Here is a 23,841-nt window from a genome sequence, read left to right as displayed (position 1 = left end):
ACTGCTACCAGACATAACTAACATACAAAGTATGATATGGTGTATGGTTTTGATGAGTGTTCAACCTCACAATACCACAATCCACTCAACATCCTTCATAACCCGTCAGCCACAGAGACTATGCTAGTGTCATGGCTCAGTGGGTAAAGCAGTTTTTGTGCAACTCCAATGACCTGGAACCCACATAAAGGTGCAAGTGGAGAACTGGTTCCATAAAGTTTTCCTCTCACCCCTCCACTTGTGTTGTGGCATGCACACCTCTACACACACAACGTGACTCAGCAGTTAAAAGCTCTTCTTGGTGTTCCAGAGAGCCGCTGGGTTCCCAGCACTTATCCCGGGCAGTTTACAACTAACTGCAACTCTAGTCCTGAGAGATCTTACACCATCTTCTGGCTTCCACGGGAACCCTCCCATGCAAACACACATACACACACACACACACACACACACACAGATTTTTTAAAATGTGAGCCCACACTGAATAGAGTTATTTCCAGCCCCTGTCTAAGATGAGAGAATGTATACAGACCAAACGGAAGCAGCAACAGATAACTGAGGGTTTCCCTTCATGGCTTATATACGTGCTGTTCTCTTTAAGTTTGTGAAAGATGAACTCATCTCTTTGAATAATGAAACCAATGCAAAATAAGACACGAGAGACTGTGATTATCAGAGCAAAGGAGCAGAGACTTTTAGAGCCCGTTGTGAAGAGGCACTGTGAAAACACTGACTGAACCAGACTGTGGGGGATGCAACAGCAATGTTTAAACAACAACTGGAGCGATGTTATGAAGACAGGATGACTGACTGGGGGAGCAGTCCACAGGGAGGCTTATCTTACCCCGGTGAGTAAAGCAGTGTGGTAACCACTGAGTGCAACTTGGCAGATAAGTTTTGAAAGTGAATTTAGAGTCAATAAATCCCAGGAAAGTGTGGTGTATTTCAATGGAGAACTTCAGATTCTGAAAACTGAGAGGAGGAACTAGTGCCCGTGTGCAAGAGCTGGCTTCTAGTATGAAATGCTGCAGCTGTGATGGCATGGTGTGAGTTTTGCTGCTTTTCTAAATGCACAGACATGCTGAATGGTGTGACAGATAGACAGTGATATGACAGGGTATTAACGGTGAAAAATGGTCCTGAACGAAGAGGCTTGCTCAGTCTGACAGCTGACCCAGAACACCTAGCGTACAGTGCATGCTTCTGCTTACATTTGGACAACAATAAAAATGCATTGCTTTAGCTGTCATCACAGTCATCACGCACAAACAGCAAACAAACAGGGAACGGGAAGGAGGAAAACAGCGTCTCAGGGAAACAAGCACGGCCTGTATAATCAGAAGCACATAATGGAGATGACGTTTGCTTCTCACTGAGAAATCTGTGTTTCAGAACAAACTGCTTGGAACATGTGAAGTACTGGTTGCATGACAAAGAATAAACTCACAAGGTGGTAATGAAAGAAACACAACTGTTGCTTTTGAATAAAGATAACTGAGAACTTGGTGGTGAAACTCAGTTTCGTTTTTCAGTTCAAGGACTTCTTGCAGGATTGCAAGTGACTCATTTGTCTGCTTGTTTGCAGACTTTGTTTACTTCCACCAAGTTAAATTTAATAAAACTGGCTTGGCAACGTGAATACAGACTTTTAAAATTAGTATATGTAACATTTTATATCTAAGTTTATTTTGTCTAATACTGTACTTTTGGGGCCTGCCAACGAAACTACTGAACAATTTTAGAGTCTTTAAAAAAATTTAAAGTACGCTTATTTGTTATGTATCTGTGTTCATGTGTGTGCACTGTGCCACACATGTGGAAGGGGGACAACCCAGAGGAGTTTATTCGGTCCTTCTATCTACCTGAGGGTCCTGGGGATTGAACTCACACCATCAGGTGTGGTGGCAAGCTCATTTATCAGCCGAGCCACCCTGGGATGTTTTCTTATAAGCTCAACACAAGAATAGGAACGACTTTAAAAAAAATTAATTTAATCAAAACCTGGGGGTTAGCTCACCATTTAATGAAATTGTTGCCATCTAATTCTTTTTGGGAACAGTAATTAGGCACAAAATATGTATTTTACTAATCATTTTCATGAGTCTTAAATGTCAATATTTCCGCCATTAGGTTTTCATCTGATACCACAGAAACATGAGTATGTTTTAGTAAATCAATTGGTACCAGAGATCCCCTCAAAAAAAACAAAACAAACAAACAAAAAAAAACAAAAACCTAAAATCAGTATAATAGTATTTCTGGGACAGAAATGGTGATAGTAACATGAGGATTAAGTATAGTTGTTGTCCTTGTTAATTTTTGTAACTGATTTCACAAATGAGTACTTTCTTTCAACTTGGGAAAGCTAATGTGGTAATTACCATGCAATTTACCTAGGGCATCTAAGAATAATGGTTGATGCTCAAAGCTCTGTTGGGATGAAACCTGCTTACCGGACGTTTTTAGCACTTTACAAAAGAATTTTGAAGAGTTGAACAAGTGAGGAAGGGGAAACATGTTTAATTTCATTGAAACAGCTCAGTGTCATGCTCAGACAAGCCAAGAGTAGAGATTGGCTTATCAGAGTGAGAGCAATTTCTTAAGCTGAAATCCAGGTGGATTCCATGTGCTGCCTTGGGGAACTGGGGACTCCGAATAAGAAAATCAACAAACAGTTTTAAAAGCAGGTATGATAAGAATCTCAATATGGTTGACTTTGTGCAACTATACTGAAATTGGAGGTAAAGAGAAAAGAGACACAGCATCTTCAACTCTTACTTAAATGTCTCTTTAACTGGGTCCAATTAAGACTTCATAAAAATGAGCCACGGTTATGACATTGACTGTGTAGAGGAGAGGAAGGAGTAAGTATGTGTGTCATGTAATAAACATGTTTACACAGAAAGGGAAATAAGCAATCAAATCCCACAGCAAACAGAATCTCTGATGCAAATGGCTCCATTCCGTTAGGAAAAGAGTATAACTATCTGATGGTAATTTAATAATGCATCTTAGTTTTGTATAAAGACTGGACTGATGCTTACTGCATGGACTAGGACGGCATGCGCCTGCCTCTGCTTCCCAGGGCTGGGATTAACGGCTTTGGGAAAGCAATAACATGGACATTGTACAAAGAGCTTTTCCTTTTAAAACTTATTCCAAGGTAAACTCTAAAAGAAGGAAGAGATTCCAACACCAGCCTTCAAAATTCTCAAGCCCAACAATTAAATGCTAGAAGAATAAAAGCTTTCGCATCTATAAAAACAGAAATTTTCATAGTGAAAAAGAAAGCCTGCTGAGAAGAGCAAGTTCCCTGCACTTGATTTTCTTGCTTGGTAAGCACATTTCCCTTAGTACTGATACCGTTTCTGAATAAAGGAAGGTCTTCTTTGCCTTGTTGTCTGAGGCTCGCTTTAAACACTGCCTGTCCAAACTGGGCTCATCTTCTCAGAAAGAAGAAAGCTATGTTTCAGTCATGTATGTATCATCATGGTGATCCCAATCACTCAGATCTGAACTCTCATATTTAACTTTATTTTTCTTCTCCTTTAATTACGGATCTGAAATCAAAACTAACTAAGGCCTACCGACTTCCAATCACACAGATTAATATGACAGACTGTTGGGGACACAGGTTAAGATAGGCTGTGCCCAGAAGATCTCAAAGTTAAGTGTTCCCCTTTACACTTCATAAATACCCTTGATATTTCCGGTCCCCATTCTCCTGTGGTCACTTTTCTACAAACAGCCCCTTAGCTGCTCTGACTCTGCACTCCCACGTAACACTCCGGTGTGCTGACTGAATACATTCCCTAAAGTTATAAACCCATTGTGTAATTCCCCTGCTGGGACCATCTCTATTGGTCCCTGGTATCCACGGGATGTCCAGGCACTTGTCTCTACTAATGAGCACCCTGCGCACCATCGAACCTCCCACTCTATCTACAAGCATCCTCATTATCCTAAGTACGTGTTTACAGCTCCCACCTGGACAAACCTGAAATTAATCCCTGCCTTCCTCACTCCCATACTGGTCCTCCCTCCCTGTCTATCTACCCTCAGAACTAATGCTCAAGCTCTCTTTCCTTCCATAAAGCATATCAAGAAATTACACTTACACATCACATCACATTTGTCTAAAATAATCTTTCTAAAACTAAGTCAAAAATAAATTCACATTTTGCTTATTTATTGTCTTTCTGAAGTGACCCAAAATTCTTTGAGGTTGGTAAAGAGACAGCATTTTCTTGCTTATTTCATGAATCCTTCCACTGAGCTATTTATTGAAGCCCTCTTTGTACACAGCACTCTATCAGGATAGTGAAGGAAGCTACTGTCCTTTGATACAGAAAGTCCTAAACAAATATTTGTGGGTGAATAAATTGTACCTGTTCTCCTAGCAAGCAGCATATTTATTTAAGAGAGAGAGAGAGAGAAAAAAAAGACTTTCAAACTCTCTTATTTTTAGCTCATTTGACCACAGAAATCCTATAATTTTTAAATAGTCCCCAGGAGGCAGCCATAGGAAGTTTCAACAATTGGGTTTCAGATAGATTTTATTATATATTCACTTCCGCATATTCTTGAGAATTTAATGTCACTTTTGTAATGGCTGCTAAAAGAATGTTATTGCCTTTTAAAACCATACATTTTATCCTTCAGTTTGACATAAAATGCTATAAATAAATCAGATGGAAAACTATTTAGCTACTTGACATCTATAATAACAGGGAGTATTTCTACAATGCCAGATTTATAAATAGGCAGAGGCTCCCAGTTTTTGTTATTATGATTTAATTGCCCAAACTTCTGTTGCGGGTTTACATCATTTAGTTAACAAATATGTCCATAAAATAAGCATTATAGTATGATACATATTCAAGGAAATGGATAAATGTCACTGTGGCTATTCTCTTGAATTGCAGCAAACAAGAAATGCTAAACCCCAGATGTTTACTTCAGTTGGCCCAGAAGGGATATAGGCTGCTGGGTAATCACCATGGTTACTGATGCACTCTTTATGTAGGAATGGTACTGAGGCAAAAATGGTACCATGTATCATATAGCTCCCATCCATCACAATATACAGCTCATCATGAAGCTTTAGGTTTAAAGAGCACGCTGATTTTTGTTTATAGTGGGGGGGGAGCATGGGACGTAGCTCAATTGGTAGAATTCTTGGCTAGCACACAAGAAACCCAGGGTTCAAAATCCTATACTCCATAAACCCAAAGTGGCGGTGAGGCACACCTGTAACCCCAGCACTCCAGAGTGGAAGGCAGGGAGATCAGGGGTCCAAGGACATTCTTGAGTACATAGCCAGTTACACAGCACAGAGCCATATAGACTTTACCTTTAAAAGAAAGAGGATAAAAGGGATATAGAAAATATTATTCTAATTGTGTCCAATGTGCGTGAGAACTTGCAAAGCCAATTTAAGTCTCTGAATAGCACTCCTTCCTTCCAGAGAGGATTTGCTTTTTGCTTCTATTAGTTATCTAGGCAAAGTGCAGATCTCCTAAATCCAGCTGAGGATGGAAATAATTCTAATTCAGGCTCCAGTCCTTTTGAGAACTGGCCTTTGCGAAGGATTCTGGACGCCCTGCTTAACTTCTCTCCTCTCAGCCCTTTGACATTCAGCATCTTGTGAGAAAGAGCAGTCTCAGAAGCTGGGCCCCCGCTCCTCTAGCTGTGAACCCCACCCCTCCCCCACTCTCCTTGACTCTCCTGCCTCCATAGTTTTCTGTGTTGACTCAGGGGTGTCCAGTGCACCTTGTTTTTCTTCCCTTACTCTGCAGATGCTTGCTCTAAATAAACAGCCAGAAGTAGAACAGCTCACCATCCTGCTTTTATTCCTGCTGTCACTTTACCTGTTTTTAGCTAAGTAGTTTAGATTGATCTTCAATAGCTCAATACCTGGTATCTCCTCCTTTCTTGCTCATCCTGCCTATATAAACAGGTCTCTCAGACTCTAACTTTATTTCTACTTGGACTTAGCTTATGATGGTGCAACTTTCCATCAGATATCAAATCTAGTCCTGAGCTAGATGGTGCAACAGAAAGTATCTTGGAGCTCAAACAGTTGAACTGGAATCCCTAGCTAACTCTAAATTATTTACTTCTGTGGGGCTATGAATAAAATACCTGACAAAACATCTTAGCGTGAAGAGCTACCATTTTTCTTGTTTTGGCACACAGTCACAGAAGATTTGGTCAGGGGGCTCATCCCATGCTTTTGATGGAGCATGATGATGGCTGGAGCCAGTGGCAGCATTTCTTCACCTCATGGCTGATGGGAAGCAGAGAAAAAGGACCAGGGATCTCCAAAGATGTACTACCTGTGACCTGCTTCTCCCAACCAGGTCCTTCTTCTGAAGTTAGCTCCTCCCCTCTCTACCAAGAAGCAGCAGCACTGAAACCCACCGCTAAACGTGTGCAATTGTGAAGACTGGTCTTTACTGAAACCACAGCAGAGCCTCTGACCGTTAGGTGACAAAAGAAGTGCCAATGTGGGAGGCGGTCCTGTAGGAAATCATGACATCTGCATGCCTATCCAACAGTAAGTTTGGTGGTCCTCCAGTTTTCACCTCCCACAGCACTGGGGATAGTGCACAGGACACGCCCACCTTCTCAAGTGGGCTCCTCAAGCTTCCACTGCAAGCTTTCTAACCCCTGAGCCACCTCCTCAGTCCAGCTTTCTTCTCAAGTGATGGCATCATGGGCAAGTCTCTTCCTTCCATGCTTTCCCAAAAGTCCCTGGTGCTCTAACATTTTATTTACAAAATAAATATTGACCAAGCAGAAAGGACACAGAGAATTGACATCAGTCTAATACTCAGTAATCAGGGTAATAAAAGCTCTCCTTCTAACTTTGATTTCCTTGGAGTTAATTCCAGTAGCAAAATTAAAAATGTCTGTATTAGCCATTGGAATAGCCATAGTTTCACAAGACTGCAGAGTTCAGCTGTTCCGGCCAGTGAGCCCCTCCTACTGTTCTTGCTAACAGCATGCTTCTTTTCTCCCCTGAAAATAAAGTGAACAGGGCATTTTTTCACTCATATTATTTATGAAACTTGTTCTTTACCTGAAGTTGTCATATTCTTCTGCTTGCCGTTTCCACGGGCATGTCTGTATATTTGCAATGATCTGAAGATAGTCATTCTCTGAGTACCTAGGAGATGAATATCAACATGGTCAGACAAGACAGTCTCACTCCAGTGTCTCCTCCCTTTAGCCCTGGAATCAAGAAGAAATCATTAAATATCAGACTTGCTCCCAAATATCTAGGAATATACAGCTTGAAAAATATATATATCATTATGATATGATGATGATAATAATGATGATGGTTTAGGAATATGGATACTGCACATTTCATAAGCCAACATCAGTATTATAAACTGTGGACATGTTCTTTCTGTATGTTTCTTTTTCTCTGTCTCTCTCTGTCTCTGTGTGACCACAAAAGCTATCTTTTTTTTTTTTTTTTGGTTTGGGTTTGTTTTTGTTTTTCAAGTCAGGATTTCTCTGTGTAGCCTTGGCTGTCCTGGACTTGCTCTGTAGTTCAGGGGAGCCTCAAACTCACAGAGACCTGCCTGCCTCTGCCTCTCTGAGTGCTGGGATTACAGGCTTGTGCCACAGCTGCAGGCTCACAAAAGCAATCTTATATTAACTTTAACTCAATAACAAATACTTTATAAATGTTTATCATGAACATATAGTTGAATGTTTTCAGATTCCAAGTTAATAAATACCTTTACAGTGGGCTATGAAGTTAGGATCCCCTACGAGCGAGCGCGCACATGTGCGCGCGCGCGCGCACACACACACACACACACACACACACACACACACACACACAGTAATCATCTGGCTTTAATTTTCTGCAATACATTAGAAATCGAGACTGGACTGTGATGAGAAAGCTGAACACAGGCATAAAAAGCTCTAGACAGTGACATAGTCTGATAGGCTAGGCATGGGACAAAAATCCCAGCTCCCTTAGATCTCTCTCCATCTGAAATTCCACCATTAAGTATTAATTCCTAAAGCACAGAATGCTGTTTCATCTTTAAGGCTGTTCATTTGAAATGCAAATATCCCTCTGAATTGAAAAAAAAAAAACACCTTAAGTTTTCTTTCCATTCAGCTCTCAGCCATCCAGTTGCTAGCCATAAAAGATCAAAGCTGTGTGAGGAGAAAGAGAGAGAGAGAGAGAGAGAGAGAGAGAGAGAGAGAGGAGGAGGGGTGGGAGGGAGGGAGGGAGAAAGAGAGAGAAGGTGTTGGTGAGTGTGTGGAGAAGAGAAGGGAAAGTGCACAGCCTTACTGGTAGAGTGAGTCCATTACCCACAGGAATGAAATGAAGATTCTCCAAGGTTATCTCTAAGAGAAGGCATTTCTGACAGGTGGGATATATTCAAGCACAGAACTCTTTGTAGCCGAAATTTCTTTCCTCTTGGCTTTTCTCCCCCTTCAACAATGCTAGCAACAGGAATCAATTTGATTCCCACTGACTCTGCAGATGCAGATGTACCCACAAAAATCTAAGAACACAGTGAATACCAAAAGCAGCACAAAACCAAGAGCTTCCACCAGAAGGATTACAAATAGCTGTAAGCACATAGTTCCCAAACACAGCAGACGCAGAGAGATCACTACAGGAGTCCTAGTACATTAAGTCATGAGAGCTCCAGGCTCTGACTCCCAAACCATCTAGATGAGATATTTCCTGGCTGAAGTGCTTGCTTCTATAGGGTTGAAGACAACCAAAGACTTTCTGTAAATGACTGTTAAACTAAAATTAAACAGACAAACAAACAAACACCCATTCAGCAAGTTACCTAAAGTATTCTCAATTCTGGATCATGAAGGATCACTGCTGTGACATATCTCTTGTCTTGAAAAATATTACCAAGTAGCAAGTCAAGGCGTTAAATCTTTTCAGAGTGTTATTGGAACAGTCAGAGCACTGTGCATACAAGTAAACAAACAGCTTTTGCTACTAATCTCCATCAAAGAGAAAGTGTAAAGGATAGGGAAGGCCAAACACATATCTAATTAAATCAATGAAAGCTGAAATTGTATTTGAAGTAAATATGACGCATAATTGAAAAATAAAAGAAACAGAAATGTATTGTCTTATCATCAGACTAGATGTAACTGAGTTTAAATTTTATTGGCATGCTATTTATAAGATAAAAAAAGAAATGGACTATTTTACAATGTATGCCTCAGATTAACGAACTTGAAGATCGAGCAATAAAAACTATTGAAAATTAAAAACAAATGGGGAAAGCTAAATGAAATATGAACAAGTAGGGCCTGGTAGTATAAGTCTATAGTTCCAGTGTGCAGGGGTGGGGTGGGGCTGAGGCAGAAGGATCAAAGGTTTGAGTTGGGCCAGGTGCCATAGGAAGGCCCTATATTGTTTTAACTTATTGACAAATAAATACTAACTTTTAAAAAAAGAGGAAAATCAGCAGGAGACAACTTCAATTTTTTTTTTGGCATATGTATAATTATAGTCCCCGTCAGAGAGAGGAAAAGCATCTTCGAAGCCTGATGGGATATATCACCAAAACTAATGAAAACTATAAACCTACACACCAAAGAAACCCAACAAACATGAAGCACAAGAAACACAAGAAAATGACAACATAAGAATGAATTCTTAGCACTAGCAAAGAGAAAAGCCTTAAATGTAATGAAATACAACACTGTATGTACAAAGAAACAACAGCCTGCCACATACTTCTTGTCAGGAAGAATGGGAGCTGGAAGGCAGTTGACTAGTGACATAAACTGCAGAATGGGACTGGAGGGGAAGCTCATTCTAGAATTCAATAATCAGAAAATCCTTCAAAATATGAAGGTAAAACAAGGGCTTTGTCAGCAGCAATGCTGGAGGCAGTCTCTGGGCAGAACAGCAATGAGGGCAAATTGATGTCCAAGTTGACCAAAAGGTAATGAAGAGCTTGAGAAATAGAATGTGTAAACACACACAGGAACGTCTTCCTTACTCTCCATTTCTTCAAAAGGCAACGGGCTGTGTCACTAATGAGCTAACCTGGCAAGCACGAGGACCTGAGCTTGACTCCCAGAACCCGGGTAAAAATGACAAGATGGCACATGTGTTTGTCATTCTGGCCAGAAGGTGCACACAGAAAGATCCCCGAGGCTTGCTGGCCAGCCATCCCAGCCTATTAGGTGATCCAAAGCCATGGGAGAACCTATCACAAAGCAGATGAACAGCCTTTCTAAGGAAGGAAGGTATCCAGGACTGGTCTCTGTCGACTGGTATGTGCACCCCCCTCCAAACACACACATTTCTTAAAAAAAAAAAAAAAAAAGCAAAGAGAAAATTGACAGTTTAAAGTAAAGATGGTAATAATATATGGAAATGTGGAAAAAAAAAGCCTTGATGGCACGGGTGGGGTGGTAGAAGCAGGAGCAGAAGATGTAGACAGCACTTGTATGTGGACTACAGCAGAAAAAGAGGTGTTCGTTCTATCTAAAACAAGCGGCAAAGCTGAGTGGCCCTACCCAAATTTAGGACTCACTGCATCGTCCCAGTGAGCAGGCTGTGTTTTATTTCAGTCCAGACAGAACAATCAACTACTAAACAAACGAGAAATCTAGAAATGAGGGTGTTCAACAAGGCAGTGCCAAGGGAAAAATAATCTTTTCAAACAGTGACTGCTTCAACAACTGGATAGTCCTACCAACAACAAACCATCAGCCCTCCTCTCGCTCAGTGTACGAATATTAACTCCAAATGGTTTGCTAATCTAAATGTAAGAGCTCTGTGAGGAAACAGAGCTTGGTGGAGCCCCCATGTGCACACGCCTGTGGGGGTAGTGCGTGTGTATATGCACTGTTGGCGCACACGGTGCGTGTGTGGTCATGTATGCACATGTGCACACAGCTGTGCTTGCCTATCAACGTGCAAAGCCAGAAATCTACTTCAGGTGTTTCCCTAAGTCACTGTCCATCTCCTTTTTTTATTTTTAAAGTATTCAGAGACAGGGTTTCTCTGTGTAGCCTTGGCTGTCCTGGACTCACTCTGTAGACCAGGCTGGCCTCAAACTCACAGAGGTCCACTGACCTCTGCCTCCCTGAGTGCTGGGATTACAGAGTACACCACTGCACCAGGTGCCACTTTTTTTTTTTTTTTTTTTTTTTTTTTTTTGAGACAATCTCACTGAGTCTGAAGCTTGTTCTTTCTGGCTGACCAGCAAGGTCCAGATGTGTCCTGTCTCCACTGCCAGCACTGGAGCTATAGGCTTGGGTTGTCATACCTGCCCTTTTAATGTGTGCCCTGGGATCTGGACCAAGGTTTTTGGGCTTGTAGAGCAAGCACGGAGCAAGAACTTTACCGACTGAGTCATCTCCTCAAGCCCAGGTTCGGGGTTTTATACAAACTATATACAGAGTATGCACACTAAACACAAATCTATAAATTAAATATCAAAGAAAATATTACATTTGGAAAACATGATAAAGAAAAAATTTAAAGGCATAGATTGGGAAAAACAAGTACACAACAAACACAGGAACCAGGATGTATAGTAACCTCTCAGAATTGCTGATGACACAAATATGCCTATAAAAAATGGATTTGAATTGACACTTTGCCAACAAAATATGAAAAAATACTCAACAATATTAGTTATTAGGAAAGTCAAATTAAAGCCACAGTGATATGCCATAGCACATCAACAAAATGGCTAAAATTGAACTATTCTATAAAGTTTCCATACACATCCACCAGAATCATGGACAGGTTGACGAGCACAGAGCAACCAGGACTCTGATGCTTATTGTGGGAATATAAAATAGTTTCTTTAGTAAGCCATTTTGAAGTTCCTTCAAAATTAAGTATATGCATATCCTGAAAACCCTGCTATTATCATAAACCCTGTTTATGATTCAAGAGAGATGAAAACACATCCAGACGAAGACCTAAACACAACTGACGAAATCAACTTTATTTGTACCAGACCCTTCTCCCCAAAAAGAAAACCCAATGTCATCCAAAAGGGCTATAGAATATCGTTGTAGCTACATCTTAATGGAATCCGTTGCTTTTATTCAGCAGTACAAAGGAATGAAATGTTGTTACGGTAGCAATATAGACAGACCTCAGAAGAATTATAACAATGTCAAGAGGCCAGATTCAAAAAGAACACAAATTATATCGGAAACAAGCACACTTGACAAGAATGGGAAAGCAGTCACCTGAGGATGGGGTCCCCTGAGGTGGGCATGCAGATGAGGTAGAGAAACTGTGGAAGAGATGGATGGATGGATGGCAAAAAGAGCCCAGAAAACTGCAGGTTATTGACAGTTTCAGAACATTTGTAGTCAGAGTGGATGTGTAAGCAAAGGCCCTTCAAATAGTAACATAGGTTGGGGTATAATAACATTATTCAGTCCTTTAAAAACTTTTAAAGTGATCATAATTGCACTAAAGTTATATTTTGAGGTATCTGGAGAGATGGCTCAGTGGGTAGAGGCACTTGTTTTGCAAGCCTGGTAACCTGAGTTTGATCCTCAGAATACATGTAAGGTGGATGGAGAGAACTGATTCCACAAACTTGTCTTCTGACCTCCACATGCATGCCATGACTTTTGTGTCCATACATGTCTACAAATATCATATGCCCAATAATAAAGTAAAAATTTTAAGAACTATATTTTTCTATGATGACAATACATGGCAATAAACAGTGTTCTATCAGGCCTTGGTCAGGATCAAATATCTAAAATTTGGAATTTTATCATGAACTTCAAATATATTTTAAATGATAAGATTTTTAGAGTTCCCTGGACAGATAGTACTTGTTCTCATGAACCTTTGGAGGATTTTGATCAATGTTTCTCAATGGCCTTTCTCATATCAAATTTATAACAACTGTATTTAAACACGTTTCCTGAGGAAATGAGAATGTCACTATGTCTTGGAGACAGAAATGTAAAATGTGACCAGGCCATCAGCTGCTCTGAGGAAGCTCAAAGCAACATTTCCTGGTCTCATGCATTGTGGCTTCTACTTAATAACTCCCCTAGTACTGGCTTCCACTGACTTGTCCAATCCATAAGTCACTCATATGTTGATTGAACTTAACTTCCTTTTGGGACTCCAAGCAACCAAACTCTTCACACAGGAAATGGATGAATGGTTTCTGCTGCTCTGCAGAAGGGATCTAACCTCTAGCAACCGGAGAATATGGTAAATTCCTTTGCAATACGACAAAATACCTGACCAAAACCACTTAAGAGAAGAAAGGTTTGCTTGGCCTCATGGTTTTGGAAACAATTACTCCAATTGTGCCACAAAGGTTATAAAAGCATCCGGGCGGCAGAAGCACATGGCAGAGCTGCAGAGCTCAGCAAGCCCAGAAGCAGAGAAGGCCACAGTAAAGAAGCCACGCTATCACCGCCAAAGCCCACCTAGAGGCACCTACTTCTGCTAAGCTAGCTCTGTCCCAAAGGATCCAAGGCTTCCCACAAACAGTGGCACGAGCCAGGGACCAGATGTTTAAACACATAAGCTTATGGGGGACATTCCCCATTCAGTTCATACTCCTACCTCAGTTTGGCTGTTCTTTGGATTTGCAACCAAGTAACTTTTCTTGACCCTCTGTTGGTTTACGGTGACTATGGGAAGCCTCTTTTTCCTCTCACTAACTGTTCTCTTACTAACTGGAGCTAGCTCTTACCAGCTTGTTTAACTCTTATGAATGCTGTGAACAGGTGGTTAAGCCACTGGTGGCTTGAAATTGACCAGTATGGGAGCATTTACATGACAGGAATTGGCAAATGTGAAAAAAAGGGGCTGCCTTCTGCACCCTGTGCCAAAATCCACTGTACTTCTTACACTTCTTCCCAAACGTATAACGCTAACCCAACTCACAAACACTCACTCTCCATTGTAGTTCCAGCCTTACAGAGCCAAGCCAAGGAAGCCACGTGTGGCTGCACCTGATTCTTCAAGCAAACTGATTCCGATCTGTCCAAAGGCTCAACTAAACAAATCTACCCTGAAAGATCCAAATAGCAAATCATCACCCTGGGATATTAAAGGTGATTTTGTGTTCACTAAGATCTGGTGTAAGTTCTCTTGAGTTAATTACATTTTCACTTGGTTTTACACCCCCCTCCACACACAAAGATCTTTGAACCATTTTTAAATCATTCCCACTTCCATATCAAGTTTAGTCTGTAACATTAAATTTGCCATTTATATATTGCCAAAATAAAGGTATGACAGAAACATGTACAGTTGGAGGAAGTGTGTCACTGGCGTTGGGCTTCAAGGTTTCAGATGCTCAAGCCAGGCCCAATGCCATTCTCTCTTCTTGCTGCCTGAGGATGTGGATGTAGAACCCCCGGCTCCTTCTTGAGCATATGTCTTCCTGCATGCCACCATGCTTCTGCCATGATGATAATGGACTAAACCTCTGCACTGTAAGCCAGCCCTAATTAAATGTTTTCCCTTATAAGAGTTGCTGTGCTCATGGTCTCTCTTCACAGAAATAAAAGCCTAAGTATGACAGTATTCAAAACATTTTGTTTTTTGTGATGTACATCCTCTGTTAAATTGGAGCTGGCTCCAATTTAACTTAATATGGGAAGATGCCAATCATGGTGCAGCTCACCTGCTGAGAAAGTAGCTGCATGAAACTGTCCATGACTACATGGCTGGTTTCAGTTTAGAAAGTACAAATGCTACACTAAAGTCTTGAGAAGCAGCTCTGGTTTCCACTTTGACAGAAAATGATGCTGAAATGTCTGTGGAGGTAAACAGCTTTCTCAATATTGCATTGCTAGCGGATGAGCTAAGAATTAAGCTCATGTCTTTGGATTTACATTCCAGCTCTCTTTGTAATATATCATGTTGCATCTCATCTACTTTCATAATGAAACTGAAAATTAATCTCATCAGAAACATTTTCTGGTCCCAAGACACACACTAAATAATGTAGCAAGTTATTTCAATAGAATAAATACTGTCTACTTAAGTCACCATTAATAATACTCAAAATGTGACACATTATAAATAACACAGTAAATGATATTAAATAAATATCATATTAAATGTCTGAGTATTTTTCAAGAAATATCTCTTTGCAGATGAATATCCATATGCTGTGACTAGTTTTATGTCAATTAAGATAAAACTGGGCTTTTAAAATGTTTTAATCTATGGGTAATTAATTGATGCATTAAATATTTATTGGGCACTTATTAGGTGCCTTGAAGTTATCTTGGGGATATTCATTTATTAATCCCATCCATTCAGTCATCTGTGACACTCATTTAGTTTCTTACAGCATCTCTTCATGTGGCAGGCCAACCTACCCTAGCCCCATGAAATTGGTAGGAACAGCTCAGTGCTATCATGTCAGTTTCTGTGTGGTGTTGTATGGCTGAGAATCATTTATGGCCATTACCAGAGCTTAGATCTGCATGAAATAAAACCTGTGGTGTAGAAATACGACGAGTCTGTAAATTGCTTGGTACCCAAGCATGAGACCTATGTTTGATTTCCAGAGCCCATAAAAGCTAGGCATGGCAGCACACACCACAGTCCCAATGCTGGGAAGGGAGAAATAGGAGACTCCCTATCTAGCTTTATCAGTGAGCTCCAGGGTGTGTGAAAGACTCTGTCTCAAAAAAAAAAATTAGGCAGAGGGTGATTGACAAGGATGCCTGATGTTGACTTCTGGACTCTGTATGCACGCTTCCTGACAGATACACACAAGCACGTACACATACAAATATAAGTAAGTAAATGCGAAAATAAATCCTATAAATTAATAAAGATTTTTAGTCCACTCATCTACTCACTTCTACTGAGAAATACTTTTTAAAAGCATGCCTGATGAGTGCATGGACGCTAAATGAAAAGAAGCACGTGTCTCCAAATTAGAGGAGCCTCGAGAAAGCACCGCTATTTCATCCACAGTGGAAAACACTTCAGCTTACATTAGTTCTCAACTCTGTATGATGCCAGCCTCCAACCAGAGTGCTGTGAGTATTGTCAACTGGCCTGAAACGAAAGAACACCAAACTTTTATTCTCTCAGAAACTCTTAACGTCTCTCTGACAAGTTAAGTAAATAATACTGAAAGTCTTCAGAGCTTCACTCTCCTAAAAGTACTTGTTTGCAGCCAAGATGAAGTCTCCAGGATACTATATCACATTATTTGAAAATGTCTGACATTGATTTTTTTAATGAAAGAATGTTTTCTCTGTCATAGGAAATTAAAATTTAGGGTTGTCTTTATTTACTGTGTTAGGTACATGGGAGGACATGCTACAAGCTGTGTCTAAACTAACCCTAGCAAACTGGGAGGGAATGGTCATTCATCTCCTATTCTGGCGGGAAGCGTGTGATAAAGGCTGCACTAACTGGTGATGCACAGTAGGGCTAGGAAAAAGGTAGACCAGGAAAGCTGTTACCATTCCACATCCATAGGGTCCTCAGAAAGAGCTACGGTGGTGGCTCTTTCTGAAGAGATCCTGTCTTAGTTTGTGACAAACACTACGATCAAAAGCAACTTGGGGAGTAAAGGGTTTATTTCAGCCTAGAGTTTAGGGTCCATCGCAGAGTGAAGTCAAGGCAGGAATAGGACAGAAATGTGAAAGCAGGAACTGAAGCAAAGGCCATGGGGGTTAGGGGATACTGCCTGCTGGCTTGCTCCCTGGAGCTTGTTCAGCCTGTTCTTTTACAGCATCCAGGGCAATCTACCCAGGGGTCATTGTCCACAATGGACTGAGTCTTCCCACACCAATTACAGCAATCATTCATCAAGAAAATGCTCCACAGGGTTGCCTATAGGTCAATTTGATGGAGACATTTTTCCAGAGATTGTGTCAAGTGGACAAAACAACAACAAAATCTAACCAGCATAGGGCCATTTGTCAGAAACGGAGGTCCATGATGGAAGATGTAGTCATGCCTTCCACAGAGAGATCCAGAGTAATGTATTCTAGAAGACTTCTTACTTTCTCTGCTTATTGATATTTGTTCCTTGGCTGACCCTAAATAGAGAGTCCCAACTAATGCAGCCAGTCCAAGGAAGGCAGACTCCAGGAGCAGCATAAAAGGTGGAATAACAGAGACTACTCCTAGATGGACAGCAAAGACTACATAAGACCAATGCAAGCCTACTTATGGTGGGAATAACTGAACTTTGCTTCAGAGGAAACTTTTGAAACAATGTAAAAATAAATCAGAACCTCATGAAAGCAAACAAAACATAATCTTGAGTATCTGGAAAATTCTTCCTTTATAGACTTCTGCAATATGCAAATATATGACCAGAAAATGAAGACTAAATAAGTAAAGAACGAGCATCCTTTTAAGATTTTCATATTTACTCTTAAAATAGGACCGCTATTAGATCTTGGAAGATGAAAAAAAAATGATGACTTACTTTTCAAGCTTGTAGAAAGGAATTTACAGACATATAAGTGGATAAAAGCAGCAGGCTAGTGATCTTATGATGGCAAATGGTAGAAATATCTTATATATTACAAACAGTCTGAGAGAACCAGTAAAATACAGTATTCCCTGCTTTTTGAACAGCATCATATAGATAGAGTGAGTTACAATAGTCAATGAGCCAGAGGGGCTGGAGCGTCCAGTAAGATTTTTAGGCCACGTATGAGTGGCTATTTCACTTTTTTTTTTTTTGCCTTTCACATTCATTTGACTCACACCAGCAGAGATGACCCTTCACTTCTATATCTTTTGCATCATCTACTCACGACATACATCTATACTCCTATTGTACTTATTATTTGATTTTCAAATATTTACTGGATAAATATTTACTGGGCACTGGGCACTTTCTGTGGATTACTTACTGTTCCCAGCATCAATGATACAGGAAACTAAACATAAACCCCCATGCTCTCATGATGTTTGTAGTGTAATAGGAGATGACAGCTGTAAGTCGAGTTAACACAGGGATTAATATCATGTTTAAGATTTTCTATGCACCAAGTGATTTGAAGGAAAACAGGCAAGGTAACAGGGAATAAAAGGAGAACAGGGTGGCAATTGCTCAGTGGCCAGGAAAGCTCTTAAACAAGGAAGCGAGGATTGAGTAGAGATTTGAAGGAGGCTGTCAGGCCTTGTTTATATAGGGTGTGGGCATCCTGGGAAAAGGGAAGAGACAAAGGTGAACAGGTGCAGTCAAGGACAAGATAACTGAGATGACATTTAGCAAAATGTCAGTGGATGAGGGCAGAAAAAAAGAACAAATGATATCATGAGCCTCATTTAGGTGTGCCACTCAGACTAACAATCTTCCATCACACAGCAGGTACTTGTGGAAAGTTCAGGACCTTGGGCCTAAGTCTACAGCCTGCATTAAAACAAACTCCCCACATGGTTGTAGGCAGAGGAAGACTTTAATGTTAACTGCTTTATTGAGGTATAAGTTGTATACGTGATTCATCCATGCAAGTGTATCAGTCAATGTCTTTATTATATTCACAATATTATATTCAACAATATTATGATTTTACAGGGCTTTTATTATCCCCAAGAGAAATCCTTCTTCCTTTGACTATTATCTTTTACTTTCTATAAGTTTGAGTTATTGTCTTCATTTTCATTTATGTCACATACGCTTTTTTTTCTATATTGATTTTCTTTTGGGTACATCGGACATTAAGAAAAGTATTCTTTAATTTTTACACATTTGTGACTTTCCAAAAATCATTTTATGCTATTGATTTTGACTCTCATTCCACTGTGATTAGCTAAGGCATGTGGTATTATTTTTGTTTTAAATCTACAATTTTTTTGAGTGACCAAGCATTGTTTCCCATGTTTTTGAGGGGTACATTCTGTTATAGTCGGGTATTCACAGGTACCCTGTTCAGTCTAGTTGACTTACAGTTTCTTTGAGCACATATTTTGGTTGACATATTCTTTTGTTCCATCCGCCAGTGAAAGTGGAGTTTTGGAGTCTTTCTTTGGCAGGTGAGAGAGGTGCAGTTCTGAGACAGGGACCCTGTAGGTCAAGTGTCCTAGAACTCACTATATAACCCGAGCTAGCTTTGAACTCACCTGCCTCAGCCTTGAAGTGCTGATATTACAGACATGAGCTACCAAGTCCAGCTCCAATTACATGGTTGAATCACTTTTTTCTGCTGTCATATTTTTTAACTTTTTAAATTTTTTATTAATTACACTTTATTCATTTTGTATCCCCCCATAAGCCCCTCCCTCCTCCCCTCCCGATCCCACCCTTCCTCCCCTTTCTGCATGCATGCCCCTCCCCAAGTCCACTGATATGGAGGTCCTCCTCTCCTTCCTTCTGATCTTAGTCTATCAGATCACATCAGGAGTGGCTGCATTGTCCTCTTCTGTGGCCTGGTAAGGCTGCTCCCCCCTCAGGGGGAGGTGATCAAAGAGCAGGCCAGTCAGATTATGTCAGAGGCAGTCCCTCTTCCCATTACTAGGTAACCCACTTGGACACTGAACTGCCATGGTGCTGTCATATTTTTTTAATGATAAGTATCAACCTTGAATCTCTCTACTAAGAGCGATGCACCCAAACTTTGCTTTATGTATGTTAATCCTTTGTTATTAGATGCATATGTATAAAATTATCATATAATCTGTGAGACTGGTCTTTCAGTCATTATGAAAACTTTCTCTTTATTCGTTAACCTATTTTGTCTTAAAAGACTGTCTTGCGTGAGCATGGTTGTGAACACAAGAGTCAGATGGGTGGGCAGGATGGTTACTGTGGCTATCTGGGCAACATTGGCAGATCTTGTCTTCAAAGAAGGTCAAGGTTGTCTGATGTCACTAAAACTGTTCCAGCTCTCATGTGATTGCTATTAGGACGACATCATCTCCTACTTTCAGTCTGTTTTATGTTTGTCTTTTGTAGACAATAGAAAGTTGTGTGGCGTCTTTCAATCCCAGTTTGGCAGTATTTGCTCCATTCAAATGGAATGACATTATTTGATTATATTTGTGGCTGCTGTTTTACCTCTTTGCTGTGTGTTTTATGACTTTTGTTGTTTTGTTGCTGTCCCTTACAGCTTTCTTGCCTTGAGGGTGACTGCCTAATCTAATGAAGAATTCTAATGGCTTTAACCATTTTTCCCATCTTAATACCAAAACCAGATTCATATTTATATTATATATATTGCTATGATGGGCAGAAACATTCTTCCTGCCTAGATCTATCCCCCCTTTTAAGACTTGTTATTACCCAAAACTATTAATTAAAAAAAAAACCCACCTGCATATTGTGTTAATGATTAGATGACTGCATCCAGTTTTTTTTTTTTTTTAGCATACTACAGCTTCGTTCTGTTATTCCTCGTGCATAATACATGTATGTTTATTAAATACATTTTATGTATGTAAAAGTTCTGTAAAGAAAAGTTCTGTAGCCTATATAAAACAACTTTTTTTGGGCAGTGGTGGTGCATGGCTTTAATCCCAGCACTCAGGGAGGCAAAGTCAGACAGAACTCTATGAGTTCAAGGCCAGCCTGGTCTACAGAGTGAGTATACAGGACATCTAAGGCTACAAGAAGAAACCTTGTCTCAAAAAAATAAAAATGACTTTTATTTTGAGTGGAATAGGAAGATATTGGAAGCCAACACATCTAATCTGACTTATAAAATTAATATTTTTCTGCTGTTTGTGAAGAATCTCTAAGACAGCAAGAAGTGAAGGAGAATATTTAAGGCAGAGATGAGGGAGGCTCGGACCATAGTGGGTGTGGTGGTTAGAAGTCTCTGGCTTCCAGCTGTGGCATGGCAGTGGCCATGAAAGTGTAATGGCGGCTTGCAGGTGCCTTTATGAAAAGAGGAAGATTAATGATAATCCCAAGGTTACAAACCTGGGACAATGCCAGGACAGACAAGCTAGAAATGAGAGTGAGGGTAGGCATGACTCAAAAATGGAATAGAGGAGGATGTCCAGATCAGCGAAGGACTTCCTGTTTTGGGTTGTTGTTATTTTTGATGATGTTGGTGACCGTAGTGTGTGTTTGTTTGTTTTGTTTTTTGAAACAGGGTCTCTCTATGCATCCCTGGCTTGCCTGGATTTCTCTATATAAACCAAGCTGGGCTCAGACTCATAGATTCACCTGTCTCTGGCTCCTGCATGCTGAGTTAAAAGATGTGAGCCACCACACCCAGCTGAGGACACACTCAAGTGTCAAAAATGTGGAGAAATCTGCAATGAAAAGTGAGAAGGAAAACCAATGTGTTGCAAATATGTTTAACTAGATTAAATGTCTTAATCCACTGTGAACTGAAAAGAGACGTGGTTCATTGGTAGATTACTAGCCTAAGACTGTGGTTTCAACATCTAGTACTGAAAAAAAAAAGTCTTTACAAACATCTTCCTTCCTTAAGAACTCTCAACCACATACACTTTTTGAAAGTTTCCATGTGAATATAAGGCATACTGACAGGATACATAATAAAAATATATCTCCCTGTGCTTGTCATAGACCCAGAAACATGTTATTTGCCATGTGACATTAAAATGTAATATATGACTCAGACTTAAAGAATCCTAGATATTAATTCTGGAACCATGACAAAAATTAATAACCAACCATGTTCTAACCAAGGAAAGGCCCTTGATCACCCAAGTTGTGACTAGGGCAACTCTATACAGGCAATAATACTATGCCAATGTAGTTACATTATAGAAGTTTAAGTATATTAAATATGGAAAAGGAATGGACAAGCATTTCTAGATGAATTGCTTCTGAGAAGCTTCACATTATAAAATCAAATGGTGTTCTCTGTTGAAATGTGTGCATTGTGATCCTGCTCAGGATGAGTTGTACCTTAGAGATGTTAAGAACAAATCCTACAAAAACAAATCCTGGCTCAGCCACAGTCACTATCTGATGTTCTGCAAGCCAAAGAAGCATTCGGAGCTCATTTGTCACAGGTTTGGGGTTGCAATAATAAAATCTACCCTGGAGAATGGTTGTAAGCATTTAAAGTTGCAAGCTGGTAGGTAACTGAGCTGTGAAATAGGAAGTTGTGGTTATCACTGCTGGTGACCATAGTCATAATAACTATTGTCACTGTGATAAAAATATAATGATGCAAAGCATTATGAGTTGAGAAATGGATTAGTTGTCTATAAATATGTGGTCAATTAATACAAAAGCCTAGTTATTTAAAAGGATAAAACTGGGAGATGGTGGTGCACCCCTTTAAGTCCCAGTACTCAGAGGCAGAAGCAGGTCAGCCTGGTCTACACACACACACACACACACACACACACACACACACACAAACCCTGTCTTGGGTAGGCTTCTTGGAGGATGTGTACGTGACTCTAGCTGAGACTCCTAGTAGCAGGGGTCATAGAGACTGAAGAGGACACCCTCAAACTAGACAGGACTCCTCGTGGAGGGAGGGCAACATCAACACACCCACAAAAACTTCTAACCAAAACCTACCCTACCTACAAGATGTGCAGGGAAAAAGACAGAGCAGAGAGTGCGAGAAAGTCCAACCAATGCCTAAGACACATCTCATGGGAGAGTGCCAACCGCTGACACTATTAACAGTATTCTGCTATGTTCACAGACAGGAGCCTAGCATTAGCTGTCCTCTGAGAGTCTCTGTCCAGCATCACATCGAAACAGATGCTGAGCCTCACAGCCAAACATTGGGCGAAATGTAGGGTGTCTTGTGGAAGAGTTGGGGGAAGGATGGAAGGACCTGGAGGTGAGAGGAGCTCCACGAGAAGACCAACAGAACTAACTAGCCAGGGTTCAGAGGGGCTGTGGAGACTGAAGCACCAACCCATAGACTGGCCTAGGCCCCCTACACAGATGCAGCAGATGGGTAGCTCAGGCTTCACGTGTGGGCCCCCTAGTAAGGGGAGTGGGGCTGTCTCTGACCACCCCCAGCCACACCAGGGCTGCCTCACCAGGCCACAGGAAAAGAGGACATTCTCAGTCTTGATGCAGCTTGATGAGCTGGGATGGATGTGTAGGGGGTGCTCCTCTTATCTGAGGAATAGGGAAGGAGTTGTGGAAAAAAGGAGAGAGGGTGGGACTGGAAGGAGAGAAGGAAAAGGGCTATGATAGATATGTAAAGTGAATAAATAAATAAAAATGTAAAACAAACTCTGTCTTGAAAAACAAACAAACAAATAAACAAACAAATAAAATAAGCATCTATGATGGTACAGGTCCAAAATTTGTAAGCAGCTTAGCCAAGCAGCTATCCATCATCTTATATTATAGATTGCAGCCTCAAGACATTGTTTGGAGCTGAAGGATCTACTACTACACATCTCCCTCTCATGGCCAATAAGATGATGCTAGCCCTTGATAGTAGGTGGCAGGTCCTTGCATGAGGACCATACCAAGTCTTCATGGCAAGGCAGCCAACTTCTATCACATTAAACAGTCCACAGGGCAGCAAGGCAGAGGTAACAGTCTTCCGTAATAGCCTGGAAATTTACTCATCCCATCTTGCAGTAGCCTGCTGGTTCCATGAGACAGCAGTGATACAATGGAAGATTTTAAAGACTGACACTTGCTTCCTTTGTAGCTATTTTAAAGTTGGAAGTAATTCTGAGTATTTCCATTGTCATAATCTTCCCACTAAAGGCTTTTTTAAAGTAACTGATATGAACACATAATCAATCTTAACCAGAAAGTAATTTCTTCCATTTTCTTTGAAACAAATGTTTAAAAAAATACAGTTTTCATGGCAAAATAACAGCAAGTAATTACGGCTAAGTGTATTGATTAAGGAATTTGATATTGTGATGGTTTTCTTTCAATATCAGAAAACCACACATATGGG

The 23,841-nt window shown here is 40.4% G+C and overlaps 1 protein-coding gene across 1 annotated transcript in view; it reads right to left on the bottom strand.

Moving 5' to 3' along the window:
- St8sia6 (ST8 alpha-N-acetyl-neuraminide alpha-2,8-sialyltransferase 6) overlaps nt 1-23,841 on the bottom strand; it is a 116,319-nt gene that overhangs the window by 28,935 nt on the left and 63,543 nt on the right. The window contains exon 4 of the mRNA XM_055593830.1: nt 7,085-7,171. Within this exon, the coding sequence (XP_055449805.1) occupies nt 7,085-7,171 (87 nt within the window). The remainder of the gene's footprint in view (nt 1-7,084; nt 7,172-23,841) is intronic.

This window comes from Psammomys obesus, unplaced genomic scaffold, assembly GCF_907164565.1.
Source record: "Psammomys obesus unplaced genomic scaffold, mPsaObe1.curated_primary_1811, whole genome shotgun sequence".
NCBI classification, from domain to species: Eukaryota; Metazoa; Chordata; class Mammalia; order Rodentia; family Muridae; genus Psammomys; species Psammomys obesus.
This window is presented reverse-complemented; position numbering and strand designations above follow the sequence as displayed.